This window comes from Bactrocera dorsalis, chromosome 5, assembly GCF_023373825.1.
Source record: "Bactrocera dorsalis isolate Fly_Bdor chromosome 5, ASM2337382v1, whole genome shotgun sequence".
Classification (NCBI taxonomy): domain Eukaryota; kingdom Metazoa; phylum Arthropoda; class Insecta; order Diptera; family Tephritidae; genus Bactrocera; species Bactrocera dorsalis.
The window spans coordinates 19,278,695-19,297,943 of record NC_064307.1 but is presented as its reverse complement, the minus strand read 5'-3'; the positions used below and the strand labels follow the sequence as shown (position 1 = coordinate 19,297,943).

At 30.4% G+C, this 19,249-nt stretch overlaps 3 protein-coding genes across 15 annotated transcripts in view; 2 read left to right on the top strand and 1 right to left on the bottom strand.

Moving 5' to 3' along the window:
• Positions 1-1,820, top strand: part of LOC105225156 (mediator of RNA polymerase II transcription subunit 13) — a 31,906-nt gene extending 30,086 nt beyond the window's left edge. For 12 of the 13 annotated variants that reach the window (XM_049459329.1, XM_049459324.1, XM_049459326.1 and 9 more), the window contains exons 12-14: positions 35-161; positions 449-564; positions 634-1,820. In XM_049459329.1, coding sequence (XP_049315286.1) covers positions 35-161; positions 449-564; positions 634-1,017 — 627 coding nt within the window. In that variant the 3' untranslated portion in view covers positions 1,018-1,820. The remainder of the gene's footprint in view (positions 1-34; positions 162-448; positions 565-633) is intronic. The other variant, XM_029549730.2, reaches the window with a different exon arrangement.
• A 7,244-nt stretch (positions 1,821-9,064) lies between these two features.
• Positions 9,065-11,458, top strand: LOC105225155 (uncharacterized). Its single transcript, XM_011203497.4, has 6 exons — positions 9,065-9,274; positions 9,343-10,124; positions 10,184-10,422; positions 10,488-10,702; positions 10,768-11,030; positions 11,091-11,458. Exons 1-6 carry the CDS (start codon positions 9,189-9,191, stop codon positions 11,144-11,146), a joined length of 1,641 nt encoding a protein of 546 aa, XP_011201799.2. The 5' UTR covers positions 9,065-9,188; the 3' UTR covers positions 11,147-11,458.
• An 857-nt stretch (positions 11,459-12,315) lies between these two features.
• On the bottom strand, positions 12,316-17,973 carry LOC115066074 (odorant receptor 63a). Its single transcript, XM_049458616.1, has 10 exons — positions 17,849-17,973; positions 17,667-17,763; positions 17,443-17,581; positions 17,194-17,385; positions 13,878-13,982; positions 13,656-13,821; positions 13,489-13,594; positions 13,220-13,321; positions 12,998-13,153; positions 12,316-12,919 (listed from the first exon to the last, which is right to left on the bottom strand). The coding sequence occupies exons 1-10, from the start codon at positions 17,971-17,973 to the stop codon at positions 12,863-12,865; spliced, it is 1,245 nt and encodes a 414-aa protein (XP_049314573.1). The 3' UTR covers positions 12,316-12,862.
• Positions 17,974-19,249: the final 1,276 nt, after the last annotated feature.

Here is a 19,249-nt window from a genome sequence, read left to right as displayed (position 1 = left end):
TATTGATGATGAATATGTTTCCGCCTCTTTACAGTCATTTACACGTCAATTTCAAAATGAGCCACAAGTAGATTTGGAAAATGATATCATATTCGATGATGATGACGAAAATGGCGGCTTCACTGATGCTGAGCTCATGGGTGATCTGCTCGATTGGGATCGTAAGTATTTTTTTATATATATTGAGTAGGGTATATTAAGTTTGCCACGAAGCTTGGAACGTCCAAAATAAAACAGCGTGCCTATAGAAGTTACAACTACAACAAAGTATTTTGGATTGTGTTATTGTCAATAGAAATTGTTCAGATCGGACATCTATTGCATATAGTTGCCATACAAACTGTTAGCTCAAAATCAAATTCTTGTATGAAAACTTTTATGTTTTTGTTATTATTGTTTTTTGTAACAACGTAAACTCACACATCCACTTATTAACTATTTTTTTTAGCTCAACCTGGTCGCTTATCGAATCACTGCAGTCCCGATCGCATGGAAGATAATCGCAGCTGGCCGAGTGCCGGTGGCAATAACTTCAACTCGGCACAGCAACAGGATGTTGAAGAGGTAATTTCACCTACTCACTATAATAATTATAGTATATTAATAAACTAATTATTTATTTCGTCCTTGTAGGTGGGCTCAATAAATCAGCAACCGCTAGCCGTGGGCTACATGGTTTCTACAGCGCCAACTGGACGCATGCCTTCCTGGTTTTGGGCAGCTTGCCCGCATTTGGAAGATGTTTGTCCTGTATTCTTGAAAACGGCATTGCACCTCCACGTGCCAAACATACAGACCGCCGACGATATACTTAACTCGACAAATGCGCATTCGTCAGCCATAGATCATCCACTGGATTCCTCACTCACTGCCGATGTATTGCGTTTCGTGTTGGAGGGTTACAATGCCTTGTCCTGGCTGGCATTGGACTCCAACACACACGATCGTCTATCGTGTTTGCCAATTAATGTGCAAATGCTTATGGATCTGTACTATCTGACTGCAGCGATAATGTAAAAGCTACAATTTAAGCAAACAAGTCAGATTGTATATACATATATATATATGTATAAAGAAAACGTGTCGTCAATTGTGTATTGTAATATATATATATATATATATATGCGCTAAGTAGTTAATATGCGAGGAAATGTGTTAATGTGCAGTATTTTTATACGATAAATGTGCAGGGTGTCGATAATGCGTACTCAAAATAATGATTGTTGCAATTTTAGGTATTTTATTAGTTTAAATTAAAGTGAACAAAAACTAAACAAAACAAAACAAACAACAAGCATTCTAAACAAATTGGTCGTTGCAATTGTGTGTGTTTCGAGTCTAATTTTGTGTGTTTTATATATTTATTATAATAATGTTTGATAGTTTAAACTTTTGTGATATAAAGTTGAGGTTAAGAACCAAAATCAAATAATTTCATACATACACTTCCATATGCACATATGTAACAGCAAATACTTCAATATTTGATATGCATTTCGTCATAATACATATGTATACCCAATGTGCCGTTCAATATGCAAAGAAACGATTTTCGATACTTATATCCGTCGAACGTTCTAAATGGTGTAAGCATTTGTGTGCTTCCGTTTGCCAAACTTCCAGACTCCAATTTGCTTTTACAAGTGTACGCCATTTGTTTTTTTTTGTCATAGTATACAAGTTTTTTTTTTATATAAAATTTTATTTCAACGAAATAAAAGTGGCTTTCTAATAGTTCTATTTTTTTAATATTCACCAAAATTTATAATTTGTTTAGACTTCAAGTAAATAATTTTTCTTGTTTTTTTTTTTTTATATATTTTCTTTTTTGGTTGTGTTTATTAAAATGTTTAATTACAACTAAGCGCTGAAACGCTGCTTACAATGTCATCGGTAGTAATTAAATTAGCCGAAATTTTAATGTTTTCTTGATAAAGTTTTTTGTTTAAAAAATGTATTAATTTAAATTTGTTAAAAATTTAATTAATTTAATTTTTTAAATTTATTAATTTATTTTTTTTTTATTTATTAATTTATTTTTTTTATTTATTAATTTAATTTTTTATTTTTTAATTTTTTTATTAATTTACAATTTTTTAATTTTTTTTAATTTTTTTTTATTTTAATTATTTTTTTTTTTTTTTATTTTAAATAAAAAATTTTTTTTTTTTTTTTTTTTTTATTTTTTTTTTTTTTTTTTTTATTCATTTTAATTTTTTTTTATTATTTTTATTTTATTTTTTTTTTTTTGTAATTTTTTTTTTAATTTTTTGTTTTTTTTTTCTTTTTTTTTTATTTCTGTTTAATTTTTATAAAGTTTTTTTTTCATTATTTTTTTTCAATTTTTATTATTTGTTTTTTTTTTTTTATTTTTATTATTTGTTTTTTTTTTTATTTTTATTATTTTTTTTATTATTATAATTTTTTCTTATTATTATTTTTAATTTTTATTATTTTTTTATTATTATTTTAATTTTTATTATTTTTGTAAATTATTATTACAATTTTTTTTGTAATTTTATTTATTTTTCTTATATAAAATTTTTTTTTTGCTAATATTTTGTTAAATATTGTTTATTTGTCCAGAAGCCATGGCGCATTTTATTAAAAAAAAAATTGGAATGACTTTGTATTCGTATGAAAAAGTTTCCATTCAACTATGTTTTACCATTTCAATGCAAAAAACATGAATTGCCTTATATTTCACACAAAATTTAAGATTAAATAAAAAGTAATATTAAAACAAGTTAATAATAAAGCGGAAAAATGTAAAAGCAATGACACAACAGTTTTCAATAATGACTAAGCATTATTGTTATATACTATATAAATATAAATTACCTATAATTTTACCACTTTTGTAAATACATATAGCTATAAGTTGAGCAGCAGGTAGAATTTAACGAAACCAACCACTAAAATTATAAAAGGAAAAACTCAATGAACAAAACTAAACAAACCGATTATGCGCAAATTCATATAAGCATTTTATTAAAGTTGAGAGGCGGCTGGCCGCAGTGCCACCAATTTGAACGTCTCGAAGCAAGGCGTAACAAACAATTGCATAATTTTAAGTAAAACTAACACATTTATCATAAGTAGTTACACACAATGATTAAAATCGAATTAACAACTTATAAGATACATATATACATATATATACATAGAGTTAGTTGTAACGAGGAATATTTTGTAAGACAATTTCATTTAAGTGTAGATATAATAAAATTATAATTTTATACATAAATGAAGTTTGAAAACCTAAAAGGATGAGCAGAATGCACAGCAAAATGTTGTAAATGCTGAACTTTAATAAGCAAATTTAATACATAATGTATGTATGTAGTTCATAATTAGTATTAAACATTTTAAATTTAAGCATATTTAATGTATGGGCGAGTTGTAACTATAATAAAACAAAATATATATACATATATATATGTATATAGAAATATATATTTCTAAATATACAAACGTCTGCATATGTAAAATAGAACTTTAATATTTACTAACTAAATTTCACTGTCGTATCACACGTGTGAAATTATTGCCGTTTCGGTTATCAAATACACACTCATATGTATGTATGCATGAGCGCCTTTGTGGTGAAAACATTGTTAGCATAGCCTATGTAATTTTAGTGGAAAAAATTAAACAAATTATGTATGCATGTGTGTGTGTAAATTATATAAATAAGTGGAGTATGTGTAGGAGTTGTAGTAGAAATGCAAAAATACTAAACTATCATTTTGTAAAAACACACAAAAAATGAAAATCCAAGCGAAAAATTTCAATAATTCACAATTATTTAACACACTTATTTATTCAAATATTTGTATATATAAATTATTGTTATAAGACAACATTATGTATTATGCTAATGCACAAAGCTCCATTAACTGCACGCCAATATACCTATAACCCAAATGTGTGTGCATTTTCAGCAAGGTTTTAGTTTTTTTCTATTTAAAAAAATACAGATTAAAAAAACGAAAATGAATTTTTTTAATTAAAAATTATGAAAATTATTAAATGTTTTTATTAAAGATTACGAAAAACTTGCGTAAAATTTTTTTTTATTTAAATTTTTTTATTTTTAATTATTTTTTTCGTTTTTTTTTTAATTTTTAAATTTCTTGTTTTTTTCTTTTTATTTATTAAGTTTTAGTTTATTTTATATTCATTTTAATTTTATTGTTCATTTATTTATTTTTTCGTTAATCTAATTTTTTGAACAAGTTTTTATATTTATTTATTTTGTTTTCAAGATTGTTTTGATTTTATTTCTTATTTTTATACATTTTATTTTTATTTATGACATTTAATTTTATCTCATCTTTTTATTTTTTTGTTTTGTTTTTTTTATTTTTATTTATATTTATTCTTTTTAATCTTATTACTTTTTTTAATTTTTTAATTAAATATTTTTTAATTAATTTTTTTAGTACTTTTAATTTTTTTAATTAATTTTTTTAGTACTTTTAATATTTTTTTTAATTAATTTTTTTAGTACTTTTAATTTTTTTTAAATACTTTATTTTATTTTATTTTTTACTTTTTTATTTACTTTTTTAACATTTTGTTTTTTTAATTTATTTTTTTTAATTTTTTTTTAATTTTTTTAATTTTTTTTTTATTTTTTTTTATTTTTTTTTTTTATTTTTTTTTTTATTTTTTTTTTTTTATTTTTTTTTTTATTTTTTTTTATTTTTTTTATTTTTTTTTTATTTTTTTTATTTTTTTTTTTATTTTTATTTATTGCTTAATTTGTTTTTTTTTTTTTTCTTTTCTTTGTTGCACTAATTTACATACATACATACGCTTTTGTTTTATGAAATGCAGCACACTTCTCTTTAATCCTGCCACAATCACTCTCCCTTAATTCGCAATCCCTTTCTCTTCAGCTATTTGTAAATAAGCAAAGTGGTATTTGTAAACGAACAAACAAAAAGTACTTGTAGTTCTTAGGCTACTTCGCAGCTTTGCTGCATTTCATTTACAAAATGTAACTCTTCAAACTTTTTATACATTTAACTGTATGTGTGCATGCTTGTGTGTAGTGTGAATTATGAAAATGTACAAAGTGTAGTTTAAATAAAGATTATAAACAATTACTAGCATTATTGCATTATTGTTGCAACGGTCCAGCAATATAACGCATTATATTTATATTTTGTAAATATCAGTTACAGCAGCAATAGCAGCGTGCTAGTGGCGAAAAAAGCATATAATTTAAATAGCAATTCGTATATGTATAGTGCTGGAAGTACTATATACAAATATATATACTTATACTAAACAAATATGTAATGAAATTATTTAATACAATTGGAATGCAAATGCCTGATACTGTTAACTTGCAGTGTTCAGCAATATAACGGTTAATTTACCTATAAGTTAATTTTATTTTGCAACTATTTTAATTAACAGCAATTTATGCAAGCCTTCATGCATATACACAAGTATCATTTAAAGACGTATTGCTTAACTATATATACCATACATACATACACATATATTTCTGCATAAGAATTTTTATATTTTGTATTTAGCTACTAAATCTTAAATCTTAAAATGCGCATATGTTTTGTAATATTATTTGAATATCATAAATTGGGTCCAAACATCTCGTTTTAGTTAATTTAATTTAGTTTATTTTTTAAATACACAATTACCTAAGTTTGTTATAAAAAAACATTATGATAATAGCTATGGAATGTAAACGTTTTGTTTTATATGTAAATTACTTGTATTTTAAACATGGACAAATTTATAAAACGGAAAATACAACATATATTTTTAAACACACATAGATTTGTGCACGATTTTCATTGGTTTCATTTTAGATAAAAATAAATAATAGTGAAGAGTGTTTATACATAGTATAACTAATATATTATACATACATATGTATGTTTGTGTTTACAAACCGAGCAGGATTTTGCAAAAAAAAGAAACTAAAATGTATGAAAAACGACATAAACTTGAAATCACAAATTTCTTGATTATTCATACAAAACTTTCATGAAAACCAAAACTTGTCTATTCTACTTTGTATGTGGAAAACACTAGTACCGTTTAATGCCTAATCCTGCTTTTGAGGTTAGAACTTATCTTTTACTTTTTAGTATACTTACTCACTTCTTATAAACAAAATATGTTTATTTAAGTGCAATTCTGTTAGTGAAAATAAAAAATAGTGCTGATTTTGAAATGAAATTATGTATTTAATTAAATTATTTTAAAATTTATTATTTGTACATACATACATACATATGTACATATACGATCAATTTAATTCAACAAAAAACTTTTAGTTTTCTTCATTATATATTTATTTTTATTTTTTTATATTTACTTTTATTTTTTTATTTTTATTTTATTTTTTTATAATTTTTTTATATATATTTTTTTAATTTTTTTATATATATTTTTTTTAATTTTTTTTATAATTTTAAAAAGTAGAGATATCTTGTTGAAACTTGGTATGAGCTTTCCTTGTTAAAAAAAAAGTACGAGTGTTTTACTCAGAGTACTTTTCTGCCTAAAATGGATAGAATTGGGCGAAAAACTTAACCTAACCCCAGTATAACTATTACCAGGATTTACGACGTGAGCAATATAAATCTAGTGTCTTTCGAAATGCAATGTTTCAAACAGATTTTGTACTTTATTGGATCTATTAAAATTTGGAATAATATTCAAAATAGTAATGATTTTTTTTGCTTTATAATTGGTTGAAATTTTATGTGTGTTTAAAAAGTGGTTTCAATTTCGCAATAGTCAAACAAGCTTGGTAATAATTTATAAGCAAAAGTATTGAGTAGCATTAATTGTAAAACAAATTTTGCTTCCAAAGTTCAATATATGTATGTATGTATGTATGTATGAAGCGGGTTAGAATGCATGTTTTTATATACATATACCTACATATAGATATGTATGTATAAGCTTAGGTTAAATTGCAGGACTTTCTAGTGCTAGTAAAATTTACATTGAGTGGCTATATAAACAATGTGCACATAAATGTACATATGTATATAAAAATTACGCATAAGTTAAATTTAAGTAAAAATAACTACATATAAACACTATAAACATACATATGTACATACATATGTAAATGTGTGCGGAGCCAAATTGCTCTTTTACAATGAAAAGTATGCGGTCATAGAATGTATAGAACAGGGCTGTACATACAATATTTCATATGTAGGTATATTTGTACATATGGATATGTAATTACTAAATATTAAATATAAAATAATGAGTAATACATATGTATGTATAAAAAAAGTTGTTTATTATTTGTTGAGCAGAGTTTTTGTTAAATTTTTAAACAACAATAAAAACAAATTAATATCATGCCTACACAAGCACTTATACATTTATACATATGGATGTATATACTCTATTGATAATGTTAATTTATGAATATTTTTTTGTTTCAAAATACGTTTGTATATATTTAATTGTAATTACTTGTACATTTTTGATTTTTATTTTTACATTGACTCACATACATACATACATATATACTAGCGAAAGTTTTATATGTGTACATACATAAATGACTCTGTTAAATAGTTACTAGCTATAAACAATTTTCAGTTAAACTGTTTTGTAAATATGTATGTTAATTTTGTAATTACTTAATATTAAAAGTTAAGTTTATAAAAATGCATACTGCGACACTAATGTATGTATACAAATATGCACAGTTATGTGCATCAGAAAAAGTGTAACTACGCTCATACTTATACACATCTTCACATACATATAAATATATTAAAAATATTTACAAGTAAAACTAGTAGGCCAAATTATTTTTAAAGTCCTTCTGTAAAAACTGGAATATTTCACAGAATTGCCGCTTTCTACGAGTATAAAATACATGAATGCATGTCTTGAAATAACATGCTTACAATTACATACATATGTACGTCGATGGAAATCTCGTTAATACGGCTAATGCATCGAAGAGCAATTGCATTACTTACATACATAAATTGATGCATATATACAAGCATATAATAATATTTAGCGAAAAGTTAGTATAAACTAAATAAACACAATTATACACATACTTACATACATGCATAAAGGCATAAAAGCAATGATATGCTTTGTGGTGTATTGACAAAACATACCATAAAATTGAATATAAGTTGTAGTTTAATTACAATTAAGTGCAGTTTAAATGAATATATATTATGATTGTAACTATGTGGTAAGTTAGCGTTTAAGTTAGGCATTTTTGAAAGCAAATACAATTTTTCAATATAAAATACTTATTATTGTTGTTGTTTATTTAAGGAAATACAATTTGAATTGTGCCGGTAATGTATGTAATTTACAATGATTGTTTCATAATTTTGCCGAAAAAGTAGTAAAGAGGCAGTTCCATCAAAATTATCAGTATACCGAACTGAATTATTGTTTGTGACCATTGTTCCGTCCCCACGACAGTCGGATCTAAGTAACCGTAACAGACCCGGATTTGTCTAGCCAAGGACTGTCAACCCGGCAGTCGGTCCATTGTCTTTACTAGCCCGATTTACTGACTTCCGCCTTCCTGACTGTCTTTATGGTAGAAGCCTTGTCAATGGGGAATGTAAGATTGCTTGATGAGACTGCAAAACTAGATACATATGTATAGTATAGACTATTTTGATAGGGAAAACTTTCTTCATACCACTTTGTTTGATAAGGAGAATATATTTATATTTAATGCTTGATTCATGAACTAATCCCTTGTTTACTTTAAATGATGGTCGAACCTATACGTATCAACCGTTGTAACCGAATATAAGGTACACTGATTTATTTGTGGGATGCTGTTGTGGTAACATTTCTTCAGTGACTAAGTTCGTCGTTAAAAGAGCATTTATTTTTGTAAATGCAATTATTAATAAATTTCTTAAATCATGTATACCTTTTACGATGCCTTAAATACTTTTGCTAACGATTTTTTAATTTTTACTGAAGTATATAGTAAGCTTTAATAAGCAATCGTTGTTATCGATAGCAATAATCGTGTCCAATTGCTATCAACATTGTACGCTATTGTGAATGATCAAATAAGCACGTGTATTATTTGTTTACAATTTCTAAAATGACATTTAAAACATTTACCGACTAATAGTCGGTGCAAGTGAAATATTTTGAAGTGTTTTAAGGAAATTAAAATGAATAACAGCGCGCAGCTGTGTGAACCCATGGAGCAGGAGCCGGGAGCAAAGAGGCGAACAGTTGTTGGTCCATGGAAAGATGTGTACGCTAGTATTTTTTTTTACAAAACAATGCTTAAGTATTGATAGTAATTGGTACATTTTATTGTAGTAAGGAATTCCGCAACGTCTACGAATTCTTATTCGATGAAGATACCGATGTGGATCAACAAAAACGTGGACTAAGTCAAATTAATGTTTGGAGCTTGCGACGTAGTACACAATGCCCAGCGGGTGTGCTCGCAACTACAGCACTTTTAGAAGTGCAGCACTTAGATAAGGCTGAGGGCCAACAAGCATCTTCTGAGAGTGTTCTGCAAACGTTGTATGCGAGCGCCTTCACGCGTTTCTTTAATTTCATGTCATCGACGATGCAAACACATAATATGCGTACAATGTATGACACAGCACGTATGCTGGGACTACCATCGTTTGTTGTAGATTTGCGACACATCTGTGCGCACGGACAAGTTCTGCCACCCATTGACATGCTACGGACCTCCGTAAGCTATTGTTTGAATTGGTTACGAAATTACTATTGGTCTCCACAACTAGAGTCAATGTGTGATGTGGAAGCGAGTAAAATACGTCGCAAGGATAAAACGCTTTTCGAAGAGAATATAACAAAATTATTTGTAATATATGATGCAGCACTGGAATGCTATTGTAAAGGTGCGCATAATATGAAAAGTGGAAAGCGACATATTAGCGGCAAGCGGCTGGCACAATTGCGTGTATATTATGCTGAAAGTAAATTAACTTCTCTAAAGGACACGCTCGAATTAGTTGTAAAGGAAATAATTGCATTGGTCCATCGAGAGATCGGAATCAAAGATATGTCTGAAATTTTCATAGAAGCTCTATTCAAGATGAAATATTTTTTTAATATTGGAGGTAAAAACGATACTACTAAAACTTTGATGGATGAATTATAACTTTTTATGTATTTTTAGAGTCTCATAGCTCTGGTGAGCCACTTGAATTTTTAATTGCTGCGACGCAGAGCTTTTTCCGCATGTTGGCAGTTTATGGCTTTATTGAGGATGTATTTTATAGTTTTATAGAATTGGCAGAGAATACAAGCGCATTGGAACAACGGCGAACTGGTGCTAGTTTTTGGGCAGTACGAATAGCCGCCGGCTTTGTGGCGTTTAGAAAATGCAAGCAAATGTATAAAGCTGAATTGGATGAGGTAATTTGCAATACAATCTAGTTGCTACGTTTGAACCAGATACATTGTTGTTTTACTGTTTATAGAATCCCAACACCACAGATTTTGATTTCACCTGTTTGAACCAAGAAAATATTTCGAAGAAAATGAGGAGACATTTAATTTATGCAGGCGTCGATCTTAAATGTACACCAATATTTGGGGACTCTATGCGTCGACCTTGGGTCTGGGTGGTTGAAAGAAGTTTTGTTGAGCAAAAATTGCGCGATATCAATCAATATAATGCACCAATTATTAAAAGGTTTGTTAGTTTGTAACTCCGCGATTCCTAACTAACCATAATTATATATATAAATATTTATTTAGCATACTGCCGCTGGTGGAGCCGCCGCTAACAACTTCGGAAATTCGAGGCATCTCGCTGCTTATTGATGCCTACTTTGGCAAGCGAGTTGGTCTTAAAAAGAATGCTGCTAAACAAACAAATGAAGACGAAACCATACACACCGCTGCTGAACTATTGCAAGCGCTTGAAAAGGAGAACAGCACTCATGAAAAAATGGATTGCGAAGTTACAGAACAAGTGGTAAATGATAAAGAACAGTATGGCATTTGGACGATAGAAAAAAGTAGGCATTTCATTATGTCGTTATAATATCTACAACTAATTATTTTTAAAATATTTGCAGATGATGAATTAATCAATTGGACGGTATGTCCTTTGGGGCGTTTACCATGGGAGTAATCAATTGATTGACTCTAATTAAGTCGAGGACTATATTTCCCTACTATAGACATGTGTGTAGATAAAGATCAATGAAATATGATAATGATATATTATAAATATCAATGTTTAATTGATAACCGCGTTTTCATTTTTTAATTGTTTTATACTTGGTTTAACATAAAATATTTTGTATATGCCTTTAGCCAAATGGTGCTGACAATTTTCGTCTAATGCTAATTTATTGTATTTTTCTTACATCTTGCATATGAAATAAACGAATTGAGTATAAATTTGAATAAAAATGCTATGAAGTTAATCATGATACATTCATTATTCGTGTACATTTTCCCATGTAAAAGCTTGTAGTTCTCCCATTCATACTCGTAGATCGCAGGTTCGAATACCACCACGGGTGAGTAAAATTTTAATAATAATTTTTTAAAGTTTTTTTTTTTATTATTAAACAATTTTGCCAATTTTTACTCAATATCATACCATTATTTACAATTTATCAAAGTAAAACAAAATATTTCAAATACTAAAATTTTTCCATACACAAACTCATATTTTAGTATGATACTCGATTCGTTAGGTCGCAGGTTCGAATACCATCAAGGGGAAAATTATTATTTTTTAATTTAAAATTTTATTTTTTTTTTAAATTTTTTTTATAACTTTTTTTATTTTAAATTTTATTTTATATTTTTTTTTCTTAAAAAAAAAGTTAATATTATTATTTTTTTACGTTTTACTCTGATATTCAATTAACAATTTTTACTCAAAATCATTATTTCTTTTTCTAAAATAATATGATTTGCTGTCATGCGCATCCCAGCAAAAATTTTAATTTACGTTTTACTCTAATATGAAATTAATAAATTTTACTCAAAATCATTATTTCTTTTTTCTAATATAATATGATTTGTTGTCATGCGCATTGCTTTCGCTTACGTACGCATACACGTATGCACATTAAGCGCAGCTGTCGTTTCTAAAATTAGAAACAAAGCGAAAGCAAACTGGTTTGCTGCAGAAATATGCTCGCAGTCAATGAACGAACGAACAAACAAGAAGAGACATGTACGCACAAGTAGGTGAATGTGACCATATGATTTCGACTGGAAGGTTGGCATCTTCTGTAATCACGCTTCTGTGAAGTCGGATTGTGGGATGGCCTGAGGCCGGGAGTCCTGTGTGGTGGACCAGATCATGTTGACGGAACGTCCGCACTAAGCTTGCCATCAATATGGGTGTCAAGGAGGAGTCCTAGACATTCAGGTTGGCTAAGGAGGGATGAACCGGGCCAGGGGTGAAAACCAGCAGCCAAGAGTTCCCGTGGTAGGCAGTAGTGGGATAGCGTACCGGAGTGAAATGCCACTACCAGCCTGGTCAATATGGTCAGACCGCAATCTTTTTGATGTTTTTTTTTTGTATGTTTTTAATGTTATTATTAATAATTTTTGGTGACCGCATTAATTTAAATTTATTACTAAACTATTTTTAAAGCTGCTAAGTACATCAACAACGTATAATAACATTATAAAGCTAAATATAAATTGCGCTAACTCGATTTCCGACCTATTACCCGAATGTCTTCGCAAAAATATGCACAAAAATAGGGTTGTCGGTCATGCCATAAGATTCCGTGCAGCAAAAAGTAAAAGTCTATTAAATTAATATGTGAAATTATTATTTATTTATTCGTTTCCGTGACATTCACAATTTATTAATAATTTATTTTTCTTGAAGGTTGCGCAGTAACAAGAAGTACGAACCACTCATTCTGAAAAACTGCAAAAATATTTAAATTAAATTATTAATTTTATTGTTATATTATTATTTCTATAGAAAAGTTCATAGTTTGCTTACCGCAATCAAGGTGGCCAAATTCATCAGAGTAAACCAAGATACCTCCAAATTAAAATGTCGATTAGTCCTCATAATCATCATGCGTAACAGTTGTTTGAACTTGCCGCTTTCTTCATACCAGTTGCAGCTGTACAACGCTAACGGAATCTCTTTGCTCTTTTTGAGTAAAAAATGTATGTATTGTATTTTTTAAATCAAAATTTTATAATAATTAATAATTACCACGGTTGTTAGGTGCTGGCCATTAATACAGTATAAACTAATTTGGGTTCCTGATGCCAAAATATAAAATATCATACGAATAACGACAAAAATGCTGGATTTCTAAAGATTTATAAAAAAAAATTTAGAAAAAAAATTATTAAAAAAAAAATATAAAAAAATTGTAGAAAAAATTTTAGAAAAAATTTAGAAAAAAAAATTAGAAAAAAATAAAAATCAGAAAAAAATTATAATTTTTTTTTACTTTGAAATAAATTGTGTTTACTTACTAAACCGAAACTCATTTCGAACAGTACGATACCAAATATAATCAAGCTCAGTACGAATTGTGACAAGCTGACCTGTTTGAAGCTCTTTTGAATCTGCTGCACATAACTATTATGAAAATTTATAAAAAAAGTGTTTTTTATTCTCAGTATATAATGCTAATACTTACATATATATTCGCTGATACGTAATGATGGTATAACGTAGATACTCAACCCGCCTCTCAGCCGGTATCAATGGTGAGGTGGATCGTAGCACTAACAAATTGTGGACCTTCACCAAGCCAACAGCATGCTGGCATAGCACGATGAAGACGCCTTCGAAACTCATCGCAGCTGCCGGGACTAGGAATTAACTATGGGTTCTACCTATATAATTAATGTATACTCACACATGCCAGCGATATAGTTAGCACAGCCCGTGATATACATTTGCAATGGATAGTAGGGGAATGTCATGCCCTTATCTTCCCAAAATGGATACAATGCGGGAAGTGCTGAAATTATGCAGAAAATAATTTTAAATTCAGTAAAGTGAACTAAATATTTATCATTTCAACCCAAGTCATAAAGATAAGATAATCGGTAGATAAGGTAAAACTACTCAATGTTGTCCAGTTTCTATAACCATGACTGCAATCCTCGCATTTTTTCATCAGAACTTAACTATAGCTTGGTGGTCAAGCTTCAGTTTCTGATTAAGCATATCAGCTGCTTATATAGGGTAGGCCATCTAACGTTTTAAATTTGAATTATCTATATTTCGACATTGGAAACGTTAAATACCATTCGGAAAGTGACAGATATTCAGTAAAAAGTCTAAAATTTACGAAATGGGTCGCTATTCACTATTCTACAGTTCGCAGATTGGGCAGAAGATCGTTTGACTGAGGATGGTCAATTTTACCGAAAAATCATCTTTTCGGACGAGGCTCATTTCCACCTCGATGGTTACGTTAACAAGCAGAATTGTCGCTTTTGGGGCACAGAAAACCCACACGTAATCGTCGAGAAGCCAATGCAATGGTGAGCGATATCGCGCAATTAACCGAATTTTTCTTCAAGCAAATTGAAGAGGAAGACTTGGACAACATTTGGTTTCAGCAGGATGGCGCTACGTGCCATACAGCAAACTCTACACTCAATCTTTTACGCCCTATCTTCGAAATTTAATATTTTATATGGCCCACCCTACATTTCGCATATTTTCCAGTAATCTCAGGAGTGATCAAACCTACCAGTAACTGAAGTCCACTGCAAACATAAAAAGCTAACAAAAAATTCGAAATTCATCAGTATCAGGGACTCTACTCTAAACTCTAACCTTCAATAGACGATACGGAGTCACGGTACTCTCTTTAACCCGACCACAATCCAACTTTGTTACGATATTATGGATGTACAACAAATCCAAGATGTATCGACTGTAACGAATGAAGAGATTCGAGATGTATGTGATCGGTTAAACTCATCTGAAGTTCCGGGACTAGATGGAATTCGAAAAGCGCTGAAAATAATGGTTTTTGTGAACAGATACCCGAAGAAAGTATAACACACGCAATGTAAAGAAAGCTGCTTCGCCAAGTTAAGGAAAGCCCTATATTACTGCCAAAAATAAATAAGCTTTAGACATACTCATCCAATCTGCAAATTACTCGCTGAGAAAATCCTAGGATAATTCATGATGCTGGCGGCCTATCCAGCCAAATCCACAATCGAAGCTGTGATTCTAATAGAGACACTGGGTGAAGGCTCTATTAGTGGAAATAGAATTCAATAATGTCATGAACATTCCGATTAATCCCTAAAATTGACCTTTGGCTAAATAAATCACAGTGATAGATTTCTATTTAAGCCAAATTCTCACTATTAATCGAGGATTTAGAGCATACGTTATTCCATTACCCGAAATAAGAGGACGAAAGATGGTATTAGTAAAATATATATATTTGGTATAGACTCAATACCTGAAAACTTAGTAAATCAAATGGGGGAATCACTCGAATAATGTGGTTCGGTCACAAAATTTTTAAAATCATAAAAAGCCGGAGAACAGCAGCGGAGAAGGGAACTTCTATACGGACCCCTAGGGTATATGCAAAAGAAACGCAAATGAAAACAAGTAAGGAAGGGCTAAGTTCGGGTGTCACCGAACATTTTATACTCTCGCATGATAAAGTGATAATCGAGATTTCATTATCCGTCATTTACATATTTTTTTATTTTGCTGTAAAATTAATTAGAATTAAATTCTGAGAGATTTACCGATATTTTCGGTGAAAAATTAGGTTAGGTTAGGTTAGGTTAGGCACTGAGTTCTTCATGTTCGATACAAGGGACCTTGAAAAGTTATATATATGTATGTGTAAAGTTTTATTCCGCTATCATCATTTGTTCCTAATGTGTATATTATAAAGAGAAGGCATCAGATGGAATTCAAAATAGCGTTATATTGGAAGAAGGCGTGGTAGTGAACCGATTTCACCCATATTTCGTACATGTCATCAGGGTGTTAAGGAAATATTATATACCGAATTTCATTGAAATCGGTCCAGTAGTTCCTGAGATATGGTTTTTGGTCCATAAGTGGGCGACGCCACGCCCATTTTAAATTTAAAAAAAAAGCCTGGGTGCAGCTTCCTTCTGCCATTTTTTCCGTAAAATTTAGTGTTTCTGATGTTTTTTGTTAGTAGGTTAACGCACTTTTAGTGATTTTCAACATAACCTTTGTATGGGAGGTGGGCGTGGTTATTATCCGATTTCTTCCATTTTTGAACTGTATATGGAGATGCCTGAAGGAAACGATTCTGTAGAGTTTGGTTGACATAGCTATAGTTGTTTCCGAGATATGTACAAAAAACATTTTAGGGGGCGGGGCCAAGCCCACTTTTCCAAAAAAATTACGTCCAAATATGCCCCTCCCTAATGTGATCCTTTGTGCCAAATTTCATTTTAATATCTTTATTTATGGCTTAGTTATGACACTTTATAGGTTTTCGGTTTCCGCCATTTTGTGGGCGTGGCAGTGGACCGATTTTGCCCATCTTCGAACTTAACCTTCTTATGGAGCCAAGAAATACGTGTTCCAAGTTTCATCATGATATCTCAATTTTTACTCAAGTTACAGCTTGCACGGACGGACGGACAGACAGACATCCGGATTTCAACTCTACTCGTCAACCTGATCACTTTGGTATATATAACCCTATATCTGACTCTTTTAGTTTTAGGACTTACAAACAACCGTTATGTGAACAAAACTATAATACTCTCCTTAGCAACTTTGTTGCGAGAGTATAAAAATATAAGGAGCCAGAAACAGCAGCGGTGAAGAGAACTTCTATACGGACCCCTAGGGTATATGCAAAACAAACGCAAATGAAAATGACTAGAATATTTGGGAAGAACATTGAACGAGGCAGAGTTGTATACCAACAGAATGCATTCTGATCAATGCATATGCATGAGCATTGCTGAACCCTCTTTCCGACGACATACTTTGTTTAGTTAGGGTTAAATGTCTTCAAGTGTTCGATGCTTTCTTTTCGTTAAAAATATGTATAAGAACAAAAAGGCGGAAGGGAGACATTTTCCAACCATATATAATATAATTTTGTTAAATATTAAGATAGCTTAAATACAAAGACCTCCAGAGTAAATCTTTTAAGGTTATGCAAAAGTATATTATGCAGTACATGCAGTACTTACCTAATCTATGCTCATAATCGGGTGTTTGCTTCAGCTGATGATAGAGATTGACGAAGACAGCGCCAAAAAAGTAAGTGGAAGTAATACCCACACAACAACAGAAATAAAATAATATTTGTCGACGGGCGTTTTGCCAAGCCCCACTCATTATATCATCGATCTCCTGCTTTAACTGGCGATTTATTGGAAAATCTGTTGGAAAGGGAAATTACAGTGCTTACAACAAGGTAAACATAATTAAGAACTAACCATGTTCAAATATTTCTATTTTGCGTATTATTTCATGTGTTAAAGTCTGCTCTAGACGGCGATAGAAAGTACGTTGTGTGAAGAGGTAATACACCATTTTTACAACGGCCATAACAAGTTGCAGAGCAATGCAAACGGTCTGCGAATTTGTTGTTAAGAAGTAGAATTTGATAAATATACAAAAATATAAGTATTTTGATATTATTATTTATGATAACACAAACCTCCGCTGAAAGTGGTATGTTGTCAATATGTCGGTGGAAATAACACCACTGCCCATATAAGGATAGAATACTGGTCAACACCAAAATCACATTGAAACTGGCGTGGATATAAGGATAAAAAAATAATTATAGTATAGTTTATTATTTTTTTGCTTTAATTAATTCTGTATATTCACACTTACAGTTTCAAAGCATCTTTTATTTTACTAGGCGCTGTCAAGTTCACACCCAAACTGAAGGATACTCCAAAAAGCACTTTAATTGAATTGTAATTGCGTTTATATATTTCTTCCACACTTTCTAACATCCTCTTGGCTATGGAACTGATTACTTTGTGATTACTTAATTGTTGGCTCTGATATCTTAAATGCTGCGCTTCCTCGTCCTTGCTGTCTATTTAAAGTATTCACGAATGGACGTATAACTAGCGTTTAAATTTTTATTTCCGGTTTTTTATTGTGTGCGTGCATTAAGTAATTCATTTTGGGGCGTGAATACATTAAAATTTTTAATTGCTCTGGGGTAGGTTTCTTAAGAGTTAAATATCTGCTTTCGGAAACAAAAATAATTAGTTCTGTAATGTGCATAGATTGCAATAAAAAAATGAGGAAAACGCAATTTTTGCTGTACTTTCTTTACTTTTTCGTCGGTTGATAACACTGATTGATCAAATTTTAACTGGTTTGTCATATGTCTAAAATTGTATATGACAAATTTTGACACCAAAAAAGGTGTTTTCTTAAAAAGTACAAAAGGAATATTCGACGTCGAAAAGCTGTAATCACAATAGACAGCCAAACGATTTTCTGCTCAACTTGAACTGCTGCTCTCTGAGAGCACTCATCAGAAGATCTATATAAGGAAACAGCATTTCAAGCTTCTTACGTACAGCTGCAACCGACACCATTGCGAGGTGGGATAGATACCGAAAGTTGAAGAGGGAAACGAGACGCAATTTAATACAAAAAAAGAGAGATTCTGAAATGTGTGTGCACGACGTTGAAAAGGCCAGGAGAAGAAGGACCTGCCTACACTTGGAATCTCCAATTAGGGCCAAGCAGCGAAAAGAAGAAATGACTGACGCGCTGTTGCTAACTCGGCTATAACCGCGTAAGCGGTGTCTACGTCAGTAAAGAAGAAGAATAAGACTACGTCCAGCACGCAGTGAATAAAATATAGCAGCCGTAGCTGAGAGTATGTACGAAGATCATGGAAAGTCGGACTGACGTATGGATCGACTCGGCAAGATCTTATATTGGAAGCGTATGAAATACATCTTGTGCAAGAACTGAAGCCGCTTTATCTTCCCTAGGGAAATCGCTTCGCTTTATGGGCTCTTGAAAACTTTCAAGAAGATCCGATGCAATTGCCGTATTTGGAACGAAGAGCAACCTAAAGAGATTCAAGAGCTGTCATTTCATCCAGAAAAAAACACGATTTGGTGTGTTTTTTGGGCCGGTAGAATCATCGGACTGACTATTTGATGCCTGAAATTGAAGCTCATGATCTCGGCAACATTTCAGCAAAAATTTTTCTTCAGAGCCATTTCCTACATTCCTGTAAAAATTCATATATGAAATTAA